General features: G+C 36.1%; 1 protein-coding gene across 1 annotated transcript; it reads right to left on the bottom strand.

The window, feature by feature from the left end:
* Positions 1-17: 17 nt before the first annotated feature.
* On the bottom strand, positions 18-15,358 carry LOC132177492 (dynamin-2A). Its single transcript, XM_059589837.2, has 22 exons — positions 14,991-15,358; positions 14,587-14,637; positions 14,340-14,460; positions 14,064-14,156; positions 12,602-12,663; positions 12,294-12,411; positions 11,785-12,127; positions 10,557-10,704; positions 10,001-10,102; positions 9,781-9,900; positions 8,910-8,993; positions 8,694-8,821; positions 7,192-7,276; positions 6,901-7,036; positions 5,583-5,659; positions 4,505-4,561; positions 2,681-2,828; positions 2,418-2,569; positions 1,923-2,036; positions 1,761-1,828; positions 1,241-1,416; positions 18-578 (listed from the first exon to the last, which is right to left on the bottom strand). Exons 1-22 carry the CDS (start codon positions 15,129-15,131, stop codon positions 331-333), a joined length of 2,772 nt encoding a protein of 923 aa, XP_059445820.2. The 5' UTR covers positions 15,132-15,358; the 3' UTR covers positions 18-330.
* Between the last annotated feature and the right edge of the window lie 7,968 nt (positions 15,359-23,326).

Consider the following 23,326-nt stretch of genomic DNA (forward strand, 5'->3'; position numbering starts at 1 on the left):
TTGTATCCAAAGTTAGATGCTATAACTGAAGTATGAAATTGTATAAATCTAAAATCAGATTCATTACAATCAATTACATTAAAGCATATGAAAGGGGAAGAGGGAAAAAGCACTATCCCCTCCTCTTCCCTCCGCCCAAATAGGAAGGAAATTTGATTAGCATACAGAAAATACACTGCAAAAATCACAGTTGTAGCTGTAAGATTTATCTACAGACCTATTGGGCTTCTACGGAGCCACTGTAACATAACTTGAGCTTGGGAAAAGCTCAATCTCAGCAGGAGCAACACCCACTCAACATAATGCATGAAATTAGCAACTAGTCCCATTCTAATACTTAAAAGCTGAAGTGGACGGTGGCGGAGTGGGCGGTAATCGGTTAGGCGTGCGCCGACTGCTGGAGTTTGAGCCTGCGCTTGCATCACCATTCTGGGATGGGTCGCTATACCTTCGATTGTGACCATTGGCCCCAAACCTAGATGAGCCACCATTCGAGTCAATGGGTCCATTGGCAGCAGCATCAAATGCTGACCTCCAGTCATCACCTGATGACGATCCAGGGGTTCTTGGGCTGTTCTCTGCACAAAGGAATAGGTAGAAATCAGTTAAAAAAAAAAAAAATTACAAGAGAAAGACCAAGGACAATTTAAATTCCAATTACTGAAAAAGTTATCCTTCTAATCAAAGTTCAAAACTTTTTATAAAAGATTTCAGTCAACATAAAGTGTTCCAAAGACAGATGATATATTAGGAGAATTTGTGTTTCAAATGGGAACATCCAAACAAGGAATTTTTCCAAAGGTCAAACTCTGATATATGGATGAGTTTTACATTTCCAACAACATTCTCTACAGAGAAATAATAATAATAAAGTTAAAAAATGATTACCAATAAGTAACAGTTATCCTCAAGAATTACAGAGATACAGGAAGAGGTAAAGTTCTGCAACTGGTGAAATTAACTTTGAGACGATCTCTCAAAGGATTCAACTCTGAATGATAGAATGTACTCATAATTATAAAATTAATTCTATATGTTCAGCTGGCCCCAATTAGACAGGAAAGCAAGCTTTTCACATAGGTAACAAATTGGAATAAGAATTTCATGGAATTACTTGACATAAATGGAAGGAGTGTGTCTTCTATTCTGTAAAAAATATTACCTTTCCAGTTGAGAAGCAAAACACAACATACACACAAAAGTGAAAATAGAGGTCTGCAATACATGCAGCCATATTTACCTGCTCCACCCCCACCACTGGACCAGCTAGAGGCAGCATCTGCCCGATTGTCATGGATGCTAAGTTGCCTGGTGAGTTTTGAAAGAAGAGAGGACTGTCTCTGAAAACGCTCCCTCCTACGCTTTACATTCTGATCTTCCTGGATCAGCTCTTCAATCCTGGCTGTGCTTAGGGCACTACCAACAAAAGAGTGAACATGAAATTCTTTTTGCATAATTATGGACTAATTTGATAATAAAAAAACCAATGGTTATGTTTGGATCATACATGCATGTTTTGAAGTTGCAACTGTTTAAAAGGTGTTAAATCTTCAGGACAACATCCAGCCAGAAATGCATTTAAAAGAATATAAACGAAGCCCACATAAGCATGTCTATTACAATTAAGACTTGTCTCTTGCTACTAAGCTTGTATTTGCCCTATAGCACATGAAAAGCATGCTTTCATAACAGAATGGGAAGAAAATGATATGCAACCATGCATCTTAGAAGAAATAACGGGAAATCGATATGTTGCTAACCTGATAGAACTGTATAACTGATTAAGCATGTCTTCCTTGGCTTTCTCTACTTGGCAAAGAACAACAGCCTGCTCAGCCCGAACAGTTACTGACAGATGTTAAGAGAACTATACAGTGAAAGAGTCAAAGAAATGATGATAGGCATTGAGAGAATAAACTGACTTTTGGGACATTTGCACCAAGGCTGTTAAGAACAGCTTCAACATAACCGCGTACTTCTTGGGACATCCATCGGAGCTCTTCCTCTGGATCAGCAGGTTTTCTAACCATTGTATCCTATAGAAGTACACACATAAGATATATGTTCAGAGACGTGTGAAACTAGCTAGGCCAGCAAAAAAGATACAGGAAAGATTGCCTACAAGTTTAAAAACATTGAGAATATTTAATTCTCCATAAGGGATCTAAAAACTGCTAAAACAAACGTTAACTATACACATCCCCTTGCTCAAAGCACATCAAGAGAACACACAGCTGGAACGAGCACAATATTTAATACGGATTCTCTAAGAAGAAACAAGAGGGACCTCCATATGTCTTTTTTTTTTAAAAAAAAAATCCCAGACACATTACAAAACACAAAAATTGAGGGGCTCGTAAAAATCTATGCTATGAAATTGAACATGTATAAGTAATCAGCTTTGCTGAGCAACTCACAAGAGAACCATCAGAAAAACTTTGACGAATGAGAAGACCAGATTCACCCTTCACTTCACCTGCTTTGGAAGGCCCGACTAAATTTCTCAACTTATTTAACCACTCAACCTTATCTGCCATATTCTCAGCCTTTAACACAACAGCACTGTCAGCTGCAAAATACATATTTGAAAAATCTATTGGCACGCAACTCAACCAGAGAGGGATATAAAGGAAAATATTCTGCAAAAACAAAGAGGCAATCAAGATGGATATACTACTACCTTTCAATAAAGTCTTATATGGAACCTTGCTAGTAATCTTGAAAACAAGACTGGGTGCTTTTCCAGAATCTGGTCCATTGGCCTTTTTATTCTTGGAACTCTTTGAAGGGGCTTCTTCCTCCTCAGACATTTCCTCTATATTGCATTCCTGATCATCTCATCCAAATATTAGGAGATAAAGGCATTAGTGCACAAGATATGTTAAATGATACTAACTCATCAAGTTCAAACTCATAGTTGGGAAAAAAAAGGTGAGCAGAAGTCAAAACCCATTCTCTTCACATAATTTAAGAATATAAGTTATATTTACAGGTAAGTCTTAACTTTCATAGGATGAAATTCAATCCAAATATGTACCACATACAGTAAGAAATGGAGAATGAAACAATCGCACCTTCAATAGTGCTGAACACCCCTTATCACTTAAATTCAGGTTCTTAAGATTTCTGTATGACTAGATGATCATATTAAGCAATATTCAATGCTCATCATTTCTTAATTTATTGACCCATAATTTGGATATCTTGTATATACCTATTTGAGCTCTTTTTGGTTTTTTTATAAAAATTCTACTTAACAAAGACTAATACAAATAGTACCAAAATATACCTGATTGGCATTAAAGTTGAAACATAAGATACATTGACAGTATTTGTGAAGTATGGAACTAAGTTCATGTATACTGTATACAAGCAAAGACACGAATCTTTTTATGCCACAATCCACTGGATCTCTCATCTGGGGCCATATTCTTGTTGAGCTGTCTCACAGCCATGTCTTTCTTTAAAACTTCTACAAACGTCATTTTTTTTTTGTGGTCCTTTTTGCTCCTTCCAAATTAATATAGTCACTCTTTTGCATTGGTGCAGTTGCAGGCCTTTCTTCTTTTTTTTTTTTCTTTTTTTTTAATAAATAATGTACCTTCAGTCAAAGCGCAGAAGGGCGCAATGCAGGTCTTTGTTACACATATCTAAAACCTTTTATATGACTCACTCATTTTATCCTCAATTAGTGCCAACCCCCATCTTCTCACAAATAACTTCATTCCCTACCCTATCTTTCCTATTGTTGCAACATCTATCTAGACATCCTCATCTCTGTAGGATCCATGCTCATAAGATGTCAATTTGTACTTTTATCTGTTGAGGGACGGAAGGAGTAACAGCTTTAACGCTAGACTCCAAATGACTTGACCTTCAAAATCATATAAGACAAGTCCCAAAACTCTTAGTTGCCAAAACTGAAAATCACTCTAAACACAGCAACTTGACCTATCTTCCATAGCTGCATCAACTTTTCACCAAGAATATACAGTCACTGCAAACATGAGCTGTCCTAGGGTTTGGATATTAAGTTTAATGAAGGTTGAAATTTTCTTTTTTCCTTTGACATTTTCCTCCAATAAGTGGGGTCTATCTAGCAAGCATGTGGTTCGTTACAATAGTCAAATAAATCTCAAGTCAGAACCTTAAAATTTCTATAGATGAACTCAAAGAACCAGGAGTTGCTAAAGCAATTACTAACACAGGGCAAGGAGATGCAACTACCCATCTCCAAAGGATGCTGGGAACCATGGACAAAAGTGGAACAGCCATTTAACCTCATTTAAGCAAAACAGAAAAATTCAGTCAAATTAACAAAAGCATTATTATAGTGTTGGTTCCACCAAAGCAGGGTCTTGGAGACAGTCCTAACCTTCAGCATTTTTGCATAAGGAAGCAGCTCCCAAGATTCAATACATGCATTTACACTTGAATTTGCTAACATAATAATAGATAATCTATCCCTTGCATGCATCTCAAGAAACTAACAAGAAATTCATACCTCCAAAGTGATGACTCCACGGAACTGTCTTTCTTCTGGTTTTTTAGTATATCCAAGCTGCAATATAAAATCAAAACATACTACATCAACTAAAAGATAATTATAGGTACTACAAGACAATCCGAATGATAGAGATCAGAACAATTGCATTCAGTGTCCTAATCATTGAGATGACACATTTAAACTCCACCAGGGTTATTAATCCTAAAGCGCACTTAAGCACTCAGGTCTCCTAGAGCCCATTGAAATGCAAAGATGCGAGGCGGAGTTCAGTAAAAGCAATTTTTTCTGACAGAATATAAGTAGTGCTGCAAAGAAATGTATTCAGTAAAGCAACTTTGCAATATGCAATCATGTAATCAATGTAAATGCTGAAATACATGCAATCAATTTTAACTACTCAAGTGCATGACTATCTAACACATTCATTGTCACAATGCTGTCATGCTCAAGCAACGTTTGAAAGTTAAAACTACTTAAAAAGAATAGTACCGAGCAGAGCTAGGGTTGGTAGAAGAAAACTAGGGTTTAGGATTCCTTTACTTTAATTCTATTATTGTCAAAAATGAGTCGCCAGAGTGAAAGCAGTAAACTACAACCAACATGATTACAGAAGAGATATCAAAATTTCGGTCAATAAAAATAAGATACGAATGCACATATTTGCACCATAATCTTTGCAAAAACACACATCCTTTTGTGCATAAGCTGTGCCTCACTTAAGGTGCCAACTGCCAAGTGCAAGTAGCTACATGTGAGCCTTGTTTACCTCGGCCTCAAACCATGCTTATGTGCACTTTGATAAAAGAATTTTAGAAGAAATCAAGATCAACATGAGGAAATCTATTCTACTGTATATATAACATGTTTTTATTCCATCGATGTTTCTTTTTGGTCGATATTAACCAGAATTCTAATCATACGATGCAATAGATTTTTCTGTAATATTTTTTATAGGATAAATAAATAAGATATAACAAGTGTGAGAGAGTCAAATATGATATAACAAGACCAAAAACTGCAAAAAACCCATAAAATATCAAGCACAGTAATAATCCAAACAGACTAATCTACTAACCTTCCGAGTTTTCTCATTTAAAACAAACCACCGTCTACTCCACCCATTTGTTTTGGCACTTTTCTTCAATAAAAATCCTGAAAATACGGAGCACATATCAATGATTAAAAAATAAAATAAAAAATAAAAAGGACCTCCCTAATCAATAGAAGGTTGTTACCCTTTGCAGACGCAAACTAATTAAAGTTCCATAGTCAGACATCCATCAAGCTTGTGCAACTTATTTAACAAACCGCAAAGAGAAGATTACAAGCACCAAACATATAAACTACTAGCAACACCAAATTCACTTGATTGCTATGAAGGATCACTAAACATATGTCCAAAGATGTGAAGATTCAGGTAAAGTAAAGGAATTCCTTCCTCGTAGGACTTTGGAAAGTAGAAGAAGAAGAAAAAGAACTACCACACTGACACTATTCATATATTTCAATCTCACCATGCATATATTTCAATGCAAGCATATTTCAATCGCAAAAGAACTACCACACTATTCACCATATAGGAGGACCACCTTAGGCCGAAGCCAATAAATCCATAACACTAATGCTCATATATAAGGCTCCAACTACAATTCATAACTCTCTTCTTGTAAACTGGTATAAGGACCACCAGACTTACTATTGCAGCAATGAGCAAAATACAGAAAATTAAGAGATTTTCATCTCCTTAGTTCTACCATCACTGTTCACCGACCTCTGATTCAAAAACCTTTTTTTTTGTTACTAGCGCAATTCAGTTACTAAAGAAGACAAATCACGAAGAAACTCAAATATGAAAAGATAACTTTTCCCATCCCAAAGATACTATTCTCAGTGTAGAGTTTTATAATAAACTAATGCAAGTCAAGCTTATGGCCGTCATACTGATGCATGACCATATCAGGAGCCCAAACTGATCTTGAATCAAATAGAGGAACACAAACTTTAAGTAACTTAAACCATCCACCTCATGATAGTAGTTTAGAAAATTCAAATGATGCTTCACAAAAAATAGCCAACTCTCATTCTATAATTCTATGTAAAGTTTCATGGAACATCACATAGTTATCCAAACTTTTTAACCAATGTATTGAATACACTTGTGAATTTGACTTCTCCTGTTGACAGTCTAGTTACATAAAGAATATTGAATAAAACGGTTAAGAGAAATTAAAACTCATATCTGAGAAATTTTCTTAAATCTCAAAGTTCATTTTAAAAAACTCTTTCATGCAACATTATCATTTTAACGTATAACCAGATTGTTAACGTAATCTGGAACAATGCAAGACTTTTCAGACCAACAATTACAATGTTCAAACTGATTATGCTCAAACCTGCTGTTATCTCGCCACCAGGCCCAGCAGTTTTCAAGGCTGATCCCTCTTGCACATCCTTCTCTTGCTGACTGGATTTGTCTTTCATTGATTTTAAGCTTCCTCGAGCTTGTTCACCTGTTTGAGGACTGGTGGCCTACAATTGGGAACCAAGAATACAGTTGTAAATCCAAATTAAAAGGATATTCCATCATGCATTTGAGGGATATAAAGACATCAAAGCACTTATTTATGTGAAATATGATAACTTTGAGCCTCCAATTTATTGTACAGAAAGTCATAAGTCCACACCCTAGTCAAAATGGACTGCTCTGCCTCAGGTGCCTTCTTGGAAGAACGATTCTTTTGCTCTTCTTCGCGGCGCTGTCTATCCATTCTGGTCAAGTTAGATACTGAAGATCAGAAAGACATAATTGCAAACCATACAAAAGCCTAACTTAAAACAGAAGAAACTCTTGGAGAACTACAATGATAAGTAACTATTGTACAACAGTAAGGCACACTCATAAATGATAAAGAAATCTTTTCCACAAATTATACACATTTGTATATAAAACTGAGGTAATTGTCTAGGTACTTAAAGCCAATGAACTGTAGCTCACATGGGAGGGAAAGAAATGAGAGAAATTTTGAAGACCAAGAGAGGACCTTGGAGGAGCTCAAGTCCTTTTCCTTTTTTAATATGTTTACCTGCTTGTTTAGCTCCCTTAATGATTAGATTTTCTGACTTTCTAGTTCTATTTTCCTCTTCTACTTAGGCGTTCTCTTGTATACTTCCTGTAAAGGGTTGCATCCCTCTGCACTTTTTGATATATACAACATTACTTATCAAAGAAAAATGAAAATGCAAGGTTTCACAAAGCAAGAAAGAAGGTGCTTGGCATTAGCTGAAGGTGACTTCAAATGGGTCTGCCATACTAAGAATGTGTTTGATATTGCGATTTCGCAGACCAAAAGTGCGATTTTAAAGTAAATCGCAGAAAATATATCGTTTCAAAGCGCATTTTCAAAAAAATTGCGATTTGAAAACATTAAAATAATAATAATAATAAAATATAAAAAATTGGGTTTCCAAATAGTAGGTAAGAGGGTGCATTTTTAAAATACACAATTTAAATATTAAATTGCAATTTTAAAGGCCAAACTGTAATTTTACTAAACGCTTAACTACATTTTGTAAATTTGCATTTTCAAATTGCACATTTTAAAATAGCTTTTAAATCACACGTTTTAAAATCGCAAACCCAAATGGACCCTAAATCTCATTTTAAATGCATTTCATTCTGAATAGAATTTATTAAAAATAAGTACCTTCAAATGTTTTATGGGAGAGAATTAATTTAGAATACTTTACCCTCTTTAGTTTTGATAGAGTTGAACGCTATTAATGTCCTTTAAATTTAATATTGGTAAGACTTACATGGATTATGATTTTCCTCCAATTTATCCTATCAGACTGTTACCAAATAAATAAAAACAGAATGTTTACAATCAAGAGCCTACAGTTACGCATATATATTACAAGGGAATAGCGCTTATTAATGACATCCATTACTTATCCAAAAAAATATATTACATGAGAACAGAGAAACATAACATACTAGTCTTTGGTTGATACTTCACAATCAAAAAATATATAACATAAGCAACATAACCAAATTAGAAGTGGAACTGCCAGAACATACACAATTAAAGCAGTATATCAGCTCTTACAGAGAAAGCATATTTTCATAGTTCCTGAATTTCTTTTAAAAGAAAACTGAATATATAACAAGATTTCTAATTGAGCATACCGCCTTTGCACCAAACGAATAAAGTGTTGAGGTGGAACAAATGCACGTTCCATATCCACTAGCGCTACCACCATTTTTTTTGCCTCATTCTTAAACACATCAAGTGCGGCAGTTGCAATTGTCACAACCTGATTAGAAAATTTAACAACAGACGAACATTCAAAAATCTAGCTACAGACACAGACTATATACGTAACAAGTGTAAGCCATTATTACCTCTCTCTTAAAAGGAAGATATCTTCCAAGCCCAGGCGTAGAATTCGCAGCAGCAGAAACTATATCCACAAGTACTCGATGCACCTATTTTGGTAGTCACCCAAATATTAATTTAGGTATTGTGAAATGACTCAGGACTATTGATCAAGTATAGTTTTCACTTCCTTCACTACATTCATAAAGTGAATTCCCCTAATCCATTGATATAGAACACTTATTCCTTGATCAATGCCCTTACACCAGGTGCTTGCTTAAAACTACTCTTTCACCTAAAGATGAAAAGAGTTGATCATATATTGTAAAAGATAGATCATATCTACGCCAGATTTGCATGTGGTCCACTCAAGTTGCCCTTCTATTTGCATGCGTAAGTCAGCACCACTAAATTATAATCTACAGCAGGACATAGGGTGCTCATGTTGGGACTATTAGAGATATGGCATAAAATAAGGGGTGAACAATAAGTTTGGTGAACTAGTAGAATACATTTCCGCTGATATTAAAATACAATGCCATGGGAAGTTCAATCAAATAAACACCAATATGAATTCAAAGATAGGGCACTTCTTGTTATGCCAAATTATAAATTAATCACATGCACAGGCCATCATCACATACGCTTTGTGCATGTAGACATTTGGCCATACTTTAATGCAAGCCCTTGTGTTTCCTGTTAAGTTTTTAATTAAAAACTGTACCAAATAGAGTTACATGGCAGAAAAAAAATTTTTGATAAGTAAATGGCAGAAAAAATTAAAAGGCAGATAAGCAAAGCATACACAAAAATTCAACAAAACATAAACACATATAAAATAAAAACAAACAAGCGCAAGTTAGAAGAGACAAGTGTAAACCCCAAGGCACAGTATACCTCATCAACACATAGACGACATGGTTCCTTCGCCAGTTCTAGGACACCTTTTATTAAGGACCTCAACCCTTTCTCTGGAGATATAAGATAAGGTTGATAACCGTCTGCTTCTAGGACAATCTAATAAAAGTTGAAAAGTGCCATATCAAAAGAAAAGCCCTGAAAGCATTACAAGTCAAAAAAAGGCCAAAAGGAAAATGAAATAAGAAATGGACTCTACCCTTTTGACGTTGTTTATGTCAAAATGTCTGTCCAAAGGGAGCTGCTTGATTCTGTTAGGAAAATTTCCCTCAAAACTAGCAACAACTTTCCAACCACTACCCTGCAAAGAAAATTTGTGACAGAAGCTAAATATTGCTTATAGAACAAAATTTCTGAAACAGTACATTAGTGGCTATCTATTTGTAAGACCATGACTACAAAGAAGTGACAGCAAAACAACAGATCAAACAACCAAAACCATGAAAGGAATCTGGTTAACAGGTTTTACAAAATTAAAGCTAAACAAAGCATGGATTCCTGCTAGGCCTAGAAAGAGTTGAATGGTGACAGTAAGAAAACTGGAATAGTACAATTATCATTGATCAGGCACCCTTCCTAAGCCGTCTAGACACCTTAAGAGGACACAGACATATCTAAAAATTTTAGATACCTATATTAGGTCTTCAACATGGCAGCGTGTTGGAGATATACAGATTCTTCCTTATACATCTGTTGGCTGCTATTTTGCGTCACCGAAAGAAAATTATCATGTGCTACTTTTAAGAACTACTGACCTCACCACCCGTAATATGTAGAAGAAATTTGTCCTCAAATTCACGGCAGAGCTGCAAAGCTATAGCTTTTGTACCTTCAGCAGTATGAACCATTTGCTCGCCAAGTCTTACTAATTCATCATGAACAATTTGAGACTTTCCTTGAAGACTGCAGTGTTGTCAAAGAACGTAACTGTCAAAAAGTAATAGAGGTACAATAACTCTGGTTACAAATGAAACATATAGACAATAGGAACCCACTATGCTCACCACTTCATAATCTTATGTGCTAATATGTAAAACCATAGATTAATTTTAGAATGAGAATGATACTACCAAACATACAAGAGCAACATCAAGTGGTAGTAAATGTTACTATGCGATTATGGAACAAAAATTAGTTCCTTCTTTTTGGCTAAGTAGAACACAAATTAGTTCTTCATAACAGAACTGTCTCATTTTAGGTCGAAGGGCACATAACAAAATGGATATTTCCATGGTAACACAACTTGCTGACACAAATATCTTACGAAGGCATCAAGAAGCAGGAAAGAACTATTTCATAACTCCCTTCTCAACTAGGCTAGCTTGCCACTTTTTTGTAAAAAAAAAAAAAAAAAAAAAATAGAAAAGAAAACAAGCTAGCTTGCCTTCAGTAACATATGAGCTAATATGTGAAAACAGACAACTATCTACAAATTGTCATTAAAATCCACTGAATCTAGTAACCTCCATATTGTAGTAACATATGCAGTAAGTGCTATAGTATGCACTTCAAACCAGCAAATGAATACTTGTCTGGACTTGCGGGATAAGATCAATAAAATGTTATTTACTACCAGGATCACCCCCATAATTTCTCTGCTATTCTTCCTAGACAACCCACCTGAAGAAACAAAAGCAATAGAAAACAAGAAAAAGGAAGGCAAAAACAAAATAGACACACTTCAGCAGACAAAACTAGTTTAAGGCTTTTAGCAAAAGAAGCACAACTATAATATACTGCACAATCCTCGTCCAATTCTAGCCAATATCAATAATTGCACAACATTTTCTATTATGTTCCATAAAAGGAAAGGTATCAGTAATAATAATAAACTAACCATGCACAAATTATCTGCAGTAACAACAAAATAGAAAAGATAGAAAAGTTATGGCAAACTTCTTTTTTAACAGAGCTAATAACTTAATGGGAACCAAATCTCAAGATTTGATGAAGAACAAAAAAAAATAAAAATAAAAAACCAACCCAGAAAGAAGATTTGGCAGCCTAAGTTTCATACGGTTACGAATCTGGCCAGCAAGGGCCTCCACCAACGCTACCCTACCAAGCTTGCTTTGAGGAGCTCCAGTCAAAATAGATTTTAAACTTTCACTCTCAGCTCGCCAAGCAGTTTCTAAGGAGTTCTCAGAACCGCCACTTCCAGACTGAGCTGAAGCTATAGAAACAGATTGACCAATTAAAGCAACCCAAGGAATATCAGATGTTTTTGTTGGTCCCTGATTTAATAAAAGAGCCCGAACAGCTGCAAGTGCTTTTGGTTCTGTAGCTGCTTGATCAATTTTACTAATAATGCCAACTGTTCTGGTACCTACAGTAAACCACAACGGAAGAAAAGGATAAAAACTAATAAAATATACTTGAAAAGAAGGATATGCAACACCTAACAAACTCAAACTCATGACAATTGCCATAAATCATTCAACTACTAATTTTTAAAAGGAAATAAGGAGATGCAAGTTTGACAATAGACCCACTATCTGCATCATATTCTTTCGCTATTCTGAGGGCTCGAGATGATGAAATTTCTGGCACCTGAGTAGCAGGAATAATAACTAGCAAAATAGCATCATTGTGCTCAACGTGTTGACTGATCTGAAAGAAAATAAATGAAAAATTCGAATTATTAAACGAACTTCCAAAATAGAATCTCAAGAAATAAATATTTGCCTGAAGCATTGTATCAAAATGACCATACTGTGGACCCTCTACCACAAGAAGAATTAGGAATGACCCAACAAAATACATTTTGTTACTAAAGAGAAGATAACTTACAGCCACTCACCATTGAATCATCCATATTCCTTTGATCCAACCCCGGCAAGTCAATCAATTTCAATGGGGGAGCTGAAATGCAATACAAAACAAACTAAATAAAATAACACACAAGGTCATGATATAAGTGCATATAAACACATAAATTGCATATGACTCATCTAGCTTGCCCTGCTTTTTCACTATTCTTAATCAACGTCCTGAGGGTCAAAAAACCTTTATTGTTGCTCATTTCATGTACTCGAACATATTGGTTTCACTACGGGTTTGTCAATGTGATCAATGAAAAAATAAATTAAAACAAAAAGATAAAACAAAACAAAAATAAATCATTAATATTTCCTAGGTCCCAATTTGAAGTTAAATATTACTGGTACACAGATCAATTATCCATCTGCACATGGTAAGAAATGAAAAGGCCCAGAAGATGCAGAGCATGAGAATTGTACAACTAGGAAGCATGAATATTTCAAAATACCTATCGTAACCCCATATGATAAGTATCCAATACAGATACACAGTAACAATGGTATACGTATTGAATAGGTATCCAAATGTGTGTGTGTGTATATATAGGGATTTCTCGTGAGGAGGAATTGGGATGAATTTAAATATCACCTAACTGAATGGAATATAATATGTTCTCCTATTAAGACAGGTGCATTCATAAATTGAAACCTTTTAATTAAGCATAGGTAAATGACTATGTGGCATGGGGTGGAACATGATCATTTTTGGAGGCAGGTCACTGTAAAATATGACTGCTTGGGATGAATGGACTTTAAAAGATGTGAGAGGATCCTATCTTCTGAGTTTGTGGAAGAGCATTAGGGGTGAATAAGAATCTTTTCCTTGATTTTCCTTAAGATAGGAGATGGTAGTAAGGAGTGGTTCTAGTATGATACCGGCCTGGTGACGTTGTGTTGAAGAATAGATTTCTGAACTTGTTCTCGAATGCTGTGGATGAGGAAGGTTCAGTTGCATTGCCAATTGGGAATATCTTGGGAAGGAGCTCGACTTTGGAATATTAGATTTGTTAGATCTTTGCAAGATTTGGAGTCCGTTGAGTGATTCCTCAGAGCCATGATTGAAGTGTTTGTAGGTTGAAAAAGGAGATTTAGTTGTCATGAAAATACCGACATTTGGGGAGCAGTTCCTCTTTGTACCACGTGGAAAACTTGGTGGGAGAGAAAAAACCATGCTTTCAACGGCATAAAATTGGACAAGGAACTAATTTAAACCATTTTCTTACATTCATTATTTAACTGGCTACACACTTTGGGTTGTGTATATTGTGATTTTTCCTAGCACCTTGGGCAGTATATTCTAATTCTTCAACCTTTTATCGATATTTTAAATTTTCGATGTAATTTGTTGAGAGGATGTAATATAATCATCCTGTATATTTATTCTTTTATCTTTCACTATTTTTTACAACTCAAAGAAATAATATCATAAAATTAAGGGCCAACCTGTACTAGTACGAAGTTTCAGGTATATTTCATCACGACTCCTGCCTGGTGAACCCTTGCTTAGCTTGTCCTGCAGAGAATGCCGAATAGCACCTACAACACATAAAATTGAAAAACTTAAAATAATCAAAGTCAGCATGACGGGGAGTCTACTGTAAGGTCATACATATGAAACTCGGCAACAGTACCATGAGATGCACTAATTACCTAACACCAAGCACCTCTAAAACACATAAAAGCTGACAAAATAATAAACAGCTTAGTGAAAGCCCTTACTTGCAGAAACCTGTTGAGATTTAGTGTCAATCTGCAAGATGATTGATCTGCTGCTTAAAGAACTGTCCGTGTCTAAATCAATGCTTATGGGAGCTCTGGTAGCACCATTTTCACCAGTTGGCTGTTCATCATATAGTTAAAGGGAATAAACCAATTTAAGGAGAAAAAAGAATATTCATTAGCAGAAGTCCGTCAAAGAAAGTTACAAATTTCATGAATGCAAAGACTCAAACCAAATATGACTTACCAAAACAGGATGTCCAATTAAACTGTTCAAGACAGCAGATTTACCAGCACCCTGACCAATTGTCCATGGAAAGAATGCATTAAAATTCAGAAGTAATAACTTTCAAAAAAAAAAACAGACAAAGCTTCATATTTCTACAATACTTTCTCAATCATTCTTTCTTCCTGATAAGTTCCTAGTCCCATGCCCATTGTATTTGGTTTGCTATTGGGTTTTAGTACATCTCATGGTATCTTTGATCAACAATTATTTGATTCAATAGATTCCAGTCCCTCCCAAATTGCACTCTCCACTAGTTTACACAAATAGAAAGCTTCACAGAACCACTGGATCCAAAATCCATTCCTCACACCGCAATACAGATACATATAAAGAAACAGGTACAAATGGGTGAAAGAACTTACGACATTGCCGACAACGACGACGTTGAGGATGGTGGAAGTGCGTCTGGTTGAGGAGGTGTCGTCGACGTCTTCGTCGGCAAGGAGAGCGGAGGCTTGGTGCATCGACTCGGAAAGCTGAGCCAATTCTTCGATCGCCTCCATGTTTGATTCTCAAACTGATTCACAGCAATTGAATCCAACAGAGAGAGAGAGAGAAAGAGAATGATCGGAGGTTGGAAATGAAATCGAGAGAGACTTGGATGTCGAGATTATGGGATTTCAAGTGGAGAATTAGGGATTCAGAGATTCAGAAGCTCATTTTGGGAAATGAATTATGATAGTCAGAATCAGAAATGGTTTTCCGTTTGTTGTCAGCGATGAAACAGAAGATTTTTTTTTTTTTTTTTTAAACCAAATTCAAATGGGCTCGGATTAAAATTCAAAACTCTCTCGCAGTGAAAAATGTTTTACCTTTGTAGCACTGAGGTCTAGCCTTCTACGCGTTTGTTTTCAATTTATTACTTGAAGAATCGGTGGGATAAGTTTTTTTTTTTTTTAAAGAAATAATATCCATTTAAGACGAGAAACATATCTCTTATGAAATTAAGGTTATGAGCAGACTTTTGTCCCTCTTAAAGATGACTAAGCCGCTTAAAAATGTGTCACATCAAGTAACGTGAAATTGATATAAATTTTAATATGCTTAAAAAAAGTTTAACATATTATAATAAAACAATACTACACTTCACAATTCATACACATTTTACTACAATAGTTGACGTGACATAAGCTGTTAAGTAATCTTTCAAACTTATGTCATGATAGAGCAGTGATTTACAGCACACTGACATGCATGACAATTGATGCATGTCAGGTGTGCTGCAGATCACTGCCCCACGACAAATAGTATGAATGTGGGGGTAAAAAATAATTTTTTTTTTTTTTAATCACGAGTTTTATTCTATTCCAAACAACTACAAATTTGAGTTTTGACTTCTTGACAATTACAAACAAGTTAATTTCATCTCTCTTTTTTCACTAAAAATGTGTTTTCTTTTTCACGTAAACCTAATAAAAAAATGTAACGTATATGAAAAGTTATGTCAACCAAAAAAAAAAAGAAAAGAAAAGGAGGTTGGCTGTTCCACACCCTGTGGAGGCCAGGATCTACTCCCACAAAGGGCCAAGGGACAGAGGTTGGCAATGAAGGTCGATGTTCACCTCTCACCATGCACCCATCTCCACCTTTTTTTACAAAAAATAAAAATAAATAAATAAATAATTGGACATAGTTGCAAATGTGGCATAATAATGTTGATCCAGTTGTAGATACCTTCTCTCTTAACTTAACTCTTAAGTTAGCAGAATTTTTTGTGAAATTCGACCAATTTAATAATAAAATCTCAATCCGGCCCCTATGTTAAACATATTGCTGAAGAAGTCGCTGAAGTTTCTGTTACTGCTGAAGTCTTCTAGTCTTACGACATCTCTAGTCTTCTAGTTTTACTACATCTCTTTCCTTATCTTTAAGTCATCTATTTGCATTCTACTTCTCTTGTTCTCTTGTTATTAATTTCAGATTAGTATTAAGTCTTATGTTAGGATTATCTTATTAGTTTTTGAATTCACATCAACTTATGTTATCAAAGTTGGTGATGGATTATATTTGTATTTTCTGTTCTATTTAATCTTAATGAGAAAGCAGCACAAATTATTCCGCAAAATCACGTTCTCTAAGAACTCTTTTATGGTATCAGAGCCATTATAGGCATACACCCCATAGCTCTTCTTTCTTAAGCTGCTTTCTTTTCTTTTCTCTTCTTCTTCTGCATCACACAAACAGCTCTTCTATGGCAGTCAATACCTCATTTTCTGCTCCTTCTTTTTCCCCACCTACCCTTTCTCAATTCAATGGAAAGCTTGAAGGTCCAAACTATCTTGGTTGGAAAACTCAATTCATGCCTATCCTGCGCACCCATGGATTATTAGGCATTGTGGATGGAACCGAACCATGCCCTGCTCAATTTATCACTGATGACAATGGTAAAGAAACCCTCAATCCAGAATTCACCATCTGGAATAGAAAGGATCAATGCATCCTAAGTTGGATTAATGTCACATTATCTGAGAAGGTCTTGTCCACAGTTTATGGACTTGATACTTCCAAACAAGTCTGGTCAGCCCTAGCAACCAGGTTTACTAATGATTCTAGGTCTCGAATTGCCAATCTCAAAAGACAATTACTGAGTCTTCACCAAGGCTCCTTGACCTGCTCAGACTACATTCAATCAGCCAAAGTATGGTCTGATCAACTAGCTGCTGTGGGAAAACCTATCTCTGATGAGGACCTCATCTCATTCCTTCTCAATGGCCTCAATCCCTCCTTCAACAGCTTTGTCACCACTGTCTCCCTCCTAACCCTAGAGAAACAACTCTCTCTTGATGATTTCCAAGAAGAACTCATCAATCATGAAACATTGATCAATCAACAGCAAGCCTCAACAGTTGACACTTCAACCTTTGCCTTGTTTACACAGAAACAAGGTCAGAAATCATCCAAGAACCGTGGTGGGTATCCTCCCAGAAATTTTAGTTCTAGACCCCCTGCTGCCAAATTTTTTGCTGCTGCCCCTGCATTCACCACAGCCCCAAGGTACAGCAGCCCTCCTGGTCCAAGGTCTCCTTATTCCCCTGCACCAAGGTACAACACTCCTACTTATGCTCCTACTCCAAGGTACAATAATACACCTGCTTTGTTGCCAACTCCTAGCACTAGTCAGCCATCTCGCATGCCATGTCAAATATGTGGAAGAGTCAATCACCAAGCACTAGATTGCTACTATAGGATGGATTACTCCAATCAAGGAAGACACCCTCCTCCTCAATTGGCAGCAATGGTGGCGCAATCCAACAATGCTTTTGAAGACCCTCAATGGTTTGCTGACAGTGCCGCCAACACACATGTTACTCTAGTCTTACTACATCTCTAGTCTTCTAGTTTTACTACATCTCTTTCCTTATCTTTAAGTCATCTATTTGCATTCTACTTCTCTTGTTCTCTTGTTATTAATTTCAGATTAGTATTAAGTCTTATGTTAGGATTATGTTATTAGTTTTTGAATTCACATCAACTTTTGTTATCAAAGTTGGTGATGGATTATATTTGTATTTTCTGTTTTATTTAATCTTAATGAGAAAGCAGCACAAATCATTCCGCAAAATCACGTTCTCTAAGAACTCTTTTACCCTAGATGTTTTTAGTGGATCTACATATATAATTGGACAACTAACTCTTTTATAGTTAAAAGAAGGATAGAAATTAGGATGGAATTATCTATTTATTAAATAGCCAGCCAAAACTCATATTTGTAATTGTCAAAAGTTGGAAACTCTTCTAACAAAATTCATGAACCTTTGGGACTCTTTTCCTTAATTTTATTATAAATTTATTACCTGTTTTAAACTTTCTTTTAGGGTTAAGTACAAAATTGGTCCAGCTGTTGTTTTATGCAACATGACAAATCAAAGAAGGTCATGGTTAATGATATTCTATATAGGGTTTTTGTTAGATTTGAAGTGTAAAATAATGCAGTAAGAGATAGTTTTGGCCAGAGCTTGTGATTGGCTAGCTTTGGTTAGAATGTGTCTTGGAAACAATGGAAAGATCATTGTTAATTTATACAAGAAGTTTGTCTAAATGTGCTTAGATTAGTGTTGTTTTACAGTCCTCTTACTGTGTTCTATTCATTAGCAAAATTCATCAGACATGTCTGATGTTTGACCACCTTAATTACAACAATGTCACATATCTCATGAAATCATGTGATATATATATATATATATATATATATATATATATATATATATATATATATATATATATAGTTTAGTGCCTGAGGAATCTGTCAAGTCATTGTCCATGTTCTTAGGCTGGATTCTTGGCTGTCAATGTTGTTGCATGGATTTGCTTAGGTATATATTCTGATATGATTCTAAATTGTCTTCTTAATTAGCTTTATAGTAGGTGATGCAGTTTTGTCCAAAGATCCTCTTGCTCATTGAGAGAATATCATCTAATATTCTTAATTAATACCATTTTTTTTTCAGAACCAATTAAGAGTAATAATCTGCAAACCTTTTTATGGAATATCATTCCTCTCTTCTTAATCATGAGGATAATTAAACAAAACCCCAAGGAGCCTCTTTTATTGTCTAAATTTTAAGCGTTTACTAATTCAAAATGTGTTGCAGTAATGACAGTTTTGAGTAGAAATATAATAAAATTAAATGATTAAATTTTATATAATATTGAACATTATTTTTGTCATTCACCTCCTATTTCAATTAAATATTTCACATGTTGAACATCGCCTATTAAATGAGAGTTTGACACATGAGGAAGAGTGTTAAATGTTGCGTGTGACTTGAATTTAGAGCGTGCCCAACTACTTTTACAACTTCTATATGGTTTGGCGGTTTGCTTTACAACTTGTACTTGGAATTAGAGTCCTCCTACTTGTATTGGACTCATGTTGATTGACTCTCTAACACTATAAAAAGGCACATGGCCATTGTATTTTATTAAGCATAAAAAAAAAAAAAAAAAAAAAGGAGTCTTTAGTAGTAGTAAAGCTTTGTAGTGTCGCGGTTTCTTCTTGGTTTTGGAGGAGCCAAAACAAAAGATAAGTTTGTTCTCTAGTCTTTTCTTTTGTATTCTCTTTTTCAGGAATAATCTCTATTGTGTGATAATAAGAATTTGGTGTATTGAAGTTTTGGGTTATGAGTGATTTTCTCTCTACTATTTTGTACTCCATTTTTCTTGTAATGAATTTCTCCGAGTCGTCGCTGACGGTAAATGTAAGTTTGTTAAGTCGAACCATTTAAATTTTAGTGTAATGTGTGATTGATTTATCTTGATCTAAGGTACCTAAATACATACTTATAAGATTTTTATTTTTTATTTTTGGCTTCCAAAAAGGCTATAATAATACAATATTTAGGCTTCTAAAATTCTGTCACACTCTGTTTTGTTCCAAGCTGAAATTTGTTACACGCCATTTTTCACTAAAACCATTGTACCATCTGTCTTCGTTTGCTTCCAGCAGAAGAAAAAGGATCATCGATCGAGCACCATTTTCTTCTGAGATTTCCTCCTTTTAAACAAGGAGTTGAGGCCCTCTATAAAAAAGATTTATGTGTAATATTCTCTTTTCTGTTTATTAAAATGGTGGATTCTAAGAAAAAACCCATGTGAAGAAACCAAAAACCTAGTCGCCAAATGGCGTTTAAGAGAGAGATTAATTAGTGTTAGAAAGAGAAAGAGAAATGATATAGTGTAATAAAAAGACTATTTTTGGTCCATAAAAGTCTTACGTGGCAAGAGGTTAGGCCCCATCCGTAGTTGTTGTGACCCCACCTACTAATGGGCCTGTGGCCTCTTGCCACCTAAGATTTTTATGGGCAAAAAATAATCTTTTTATTGTCCTATAGCATATCTCATAGATAAAATAGATTAATTCGATTAGTTTATGGTGACGTGTTGAGGATGATGTGGCAGAGCTTACGTGGAGCTAGAGGACCAGATAGAGACAAATGAGACTATGAACTACACAATCTTAATTTTTAACCTCATTAAAGTATATATCTCTTTGGCCTTTGCCATTAAAGTATTTATCGGTGAAGTGGGTGCAATTCCTTTCAGAACCAAACCTATTAGGGTTGGGACGCGTGTTCTATGTGTTGATGTCTCAATCTCAATGAATTCAATTCCAACTAAAATTAGACCCAAACAAAACCCGGATCGGATTAGTGGTCTTGTTTTGCATTCAGTAGGAACATAATCATGAATAAAAGCAAAATACCATCACCAAAACCAAGAAAAGCCATAATTGATCCTTTTTCAACCTCAGCTCGCTTCCTTCCATGCATGATGCATGACCCTCAAATCAATCCACATGAGATGAAGCTAGCGTGTGGAAGAGTTAATGGCATATCTCTTCCTTACCCATCAAATCTTTTTCTGATTTTACCCACAGTCAGCAGCAGTAGTACGTACTGTGTTTGAAGTGTTTCCTGTGTCTTGTGTTCATCAAACAAAAGGTTGTTGTTGCAACTACCAATGCTAATTAACCGCTTAATTTTCCTCAAGGCCATAATAGTCCAATGGGTTTTCAACCCAACCGTTGAAATCACCACCATTGGAGATCATGAACCCTCTGGTTTCTTTCAACCCCATTGTTAAAACCAATTCTGCAGACCACCACCAGCAACAGCACCATATTCATAAGTACACTCTGTAGTTAGAACTTCCATCAGAAGAGCTGCAACTAGCTTCATCACTTCCAAAGATGAGCAGATTACAATAATAGTTAGCTTAGTATGTCTAATGTGACAAGTAAATTTTTTGAAGCATTTTTCTGATTATTTTTGTTAAATTACTACTTGAAGTCCTTTGAAGAACTCAATGTATCAGTAAATTGGCAACCATGCATATTTGTTTTTATGGGGTTCTCATGGTGTTCTCCTACGGGACTTGCGGGCTGGATCTCTCTTTGGGCCCATTGGTTTTGGACCTTGTTCCTTAGTCCAATGGGCCTGTATTCCGATGATACACCAGGGATAAAGATAAAAGGTATGCAACAAATTCCTGCTAAAGGTTATTTTGTTGTTTGAAATTCTTTTCATTTTTTTATTTTATTTAGGGGTTAAATGCTTATGAACGTATAGCTACAACTTGGCTAATTTAATTGTGATATAATTACTTTGCTATTCCATCAGATTAAAATGTTTCTTGTAATGTTAGGTAAAAGGCAGAGAAATTTTCTCTCTAGGTTTCTTTGAGCCCAGAGGAGAAGGAGATAGACTACACATCTTCATCGGTGTGGTAGTGAGAATTGATTTTCCTATGGCGGAAGATTTAACGAAACTGTGGGGGAAGTTTTCTCTCTCGGAGTCGGAATTGAATGGGGTTGAATTTCTGGAAGAAGACGCGGAGGAGATCGTGGAAAAGGGCAAGTCATGTTTAGTGGGCAAGCTAATGGCTGATAGGATAATTGGGAAGGATATAATCAGAGCGAAACTGATTCGTGGATGGAAGCCGACAGGCCGTATGATGTTCAAAGTAATGGGAGACAATATGTTTCTTATGGAATTCGAACACCATTGGGATAAGGTGCGAGTCCTTGAAGGTCGACCTAGGATTTTTGAAGGCCATCTCTTCGCTGTGGAAGATTTTGATGGCCTTCTATCTCCAGAGGAAATGAGGTTCGAATATGCAGCTTTTTGGGTCCGAATGTTTCGTCTTCCCCTCGCTTGTATGGGGATGGAGATGGGGAAAAAATTGGGAGCGACGATAGGGGTGGTCGAAGAGGTGGACACCAATGAGGAGGGAATTGGCTGGGGAGCTTTCCTGAGGGTCAAAGTTCAGGTCAATGTTCTCAAACCACTTCCTTGGGGAACCATGCTTCGTATGAAGCAACGCTCAATTTGGATTCTTTTCCAGTATGAGAAGGTGCCGAAATTTTGTTACACTTGCGGAGTAATTTGTCATGGCGAGAAAGGTTGTACTGGAGGTTCGGGAAAGCGAATGGTGGGGTCAGAGCAAGAGTATGGCCCATGGCTTCGTGTTCCTCCTACGAAGCCATGGTTAGCAGGCAAAAAATGGTGGGAGAGGGAGGAGTCTAGTTCGGTCGGCAAAAATCAGGGGAGTTTCCATGTGGGAGAGAGACAGAAGATATGGCAGGTGTAACTGATGGAAAGGGAAGCGCTTCTAATGGCTTTGAATTCGGGGGAGTAGTTGAAGGAGTAACAGTCATGTGCTTAAATAAGGAGCAATATTTAAATGCTTCTTTGAAAAAGGATTTCCAATTAGGAAATAAAATCTGTAGTTATGGAAATGAGCATGTGAACGGAAGGAGGAGTAATGAGGAGTCAAAAGTGGTGAATGTTGGAGGAATTGATTGCGTGGGAGGAGCGGACAAAGGGGTCTTCAATGATTCTGTGCACGAAAAAGATGGGGGCATTAATCCAATGGCCAACTGTACATTCAATGTGGGTGCAGCGGGACAAGTGGGTAATAATGGCAAGGAAAGCAGCACGCCCAATCTACATGGGGATGGGCCCAACAAAAAAGTGGGTAGTTCAACTTTGCGCAAGTGGAAAAAACTGGCCCAGGAGAAAGCAAGTAAAGGGTCAGAGGCCCAACAAGATTTTACAATTCAAAGCAAACGACTTGCGGAAGAGCGGGATGAAGGTTTTAATGTAGAATCTGGCAGTAAGAGAGGAAAAAGAAATGGTGCAACTCAAAAAATCTTTCAAAGAGGAATGGCGGTGGCTGACTATCAGCCCCGCCAGTCGTC

The sequence above is a fragment of the Corylus avellana genome, chromosome 4 (assembly GCF_965113065.1).
Source record: "Corylus avellana chromosome 4, dhCorAvel1.hap1.2, whole genome shotgun sequence".
NCBI classification, from domain to species: Eukaryota; Viridiplantae; Streptophyta; class Magnoliopsida; order Fagales; family Betulaceae; genus Corylus; species Corylus avellana.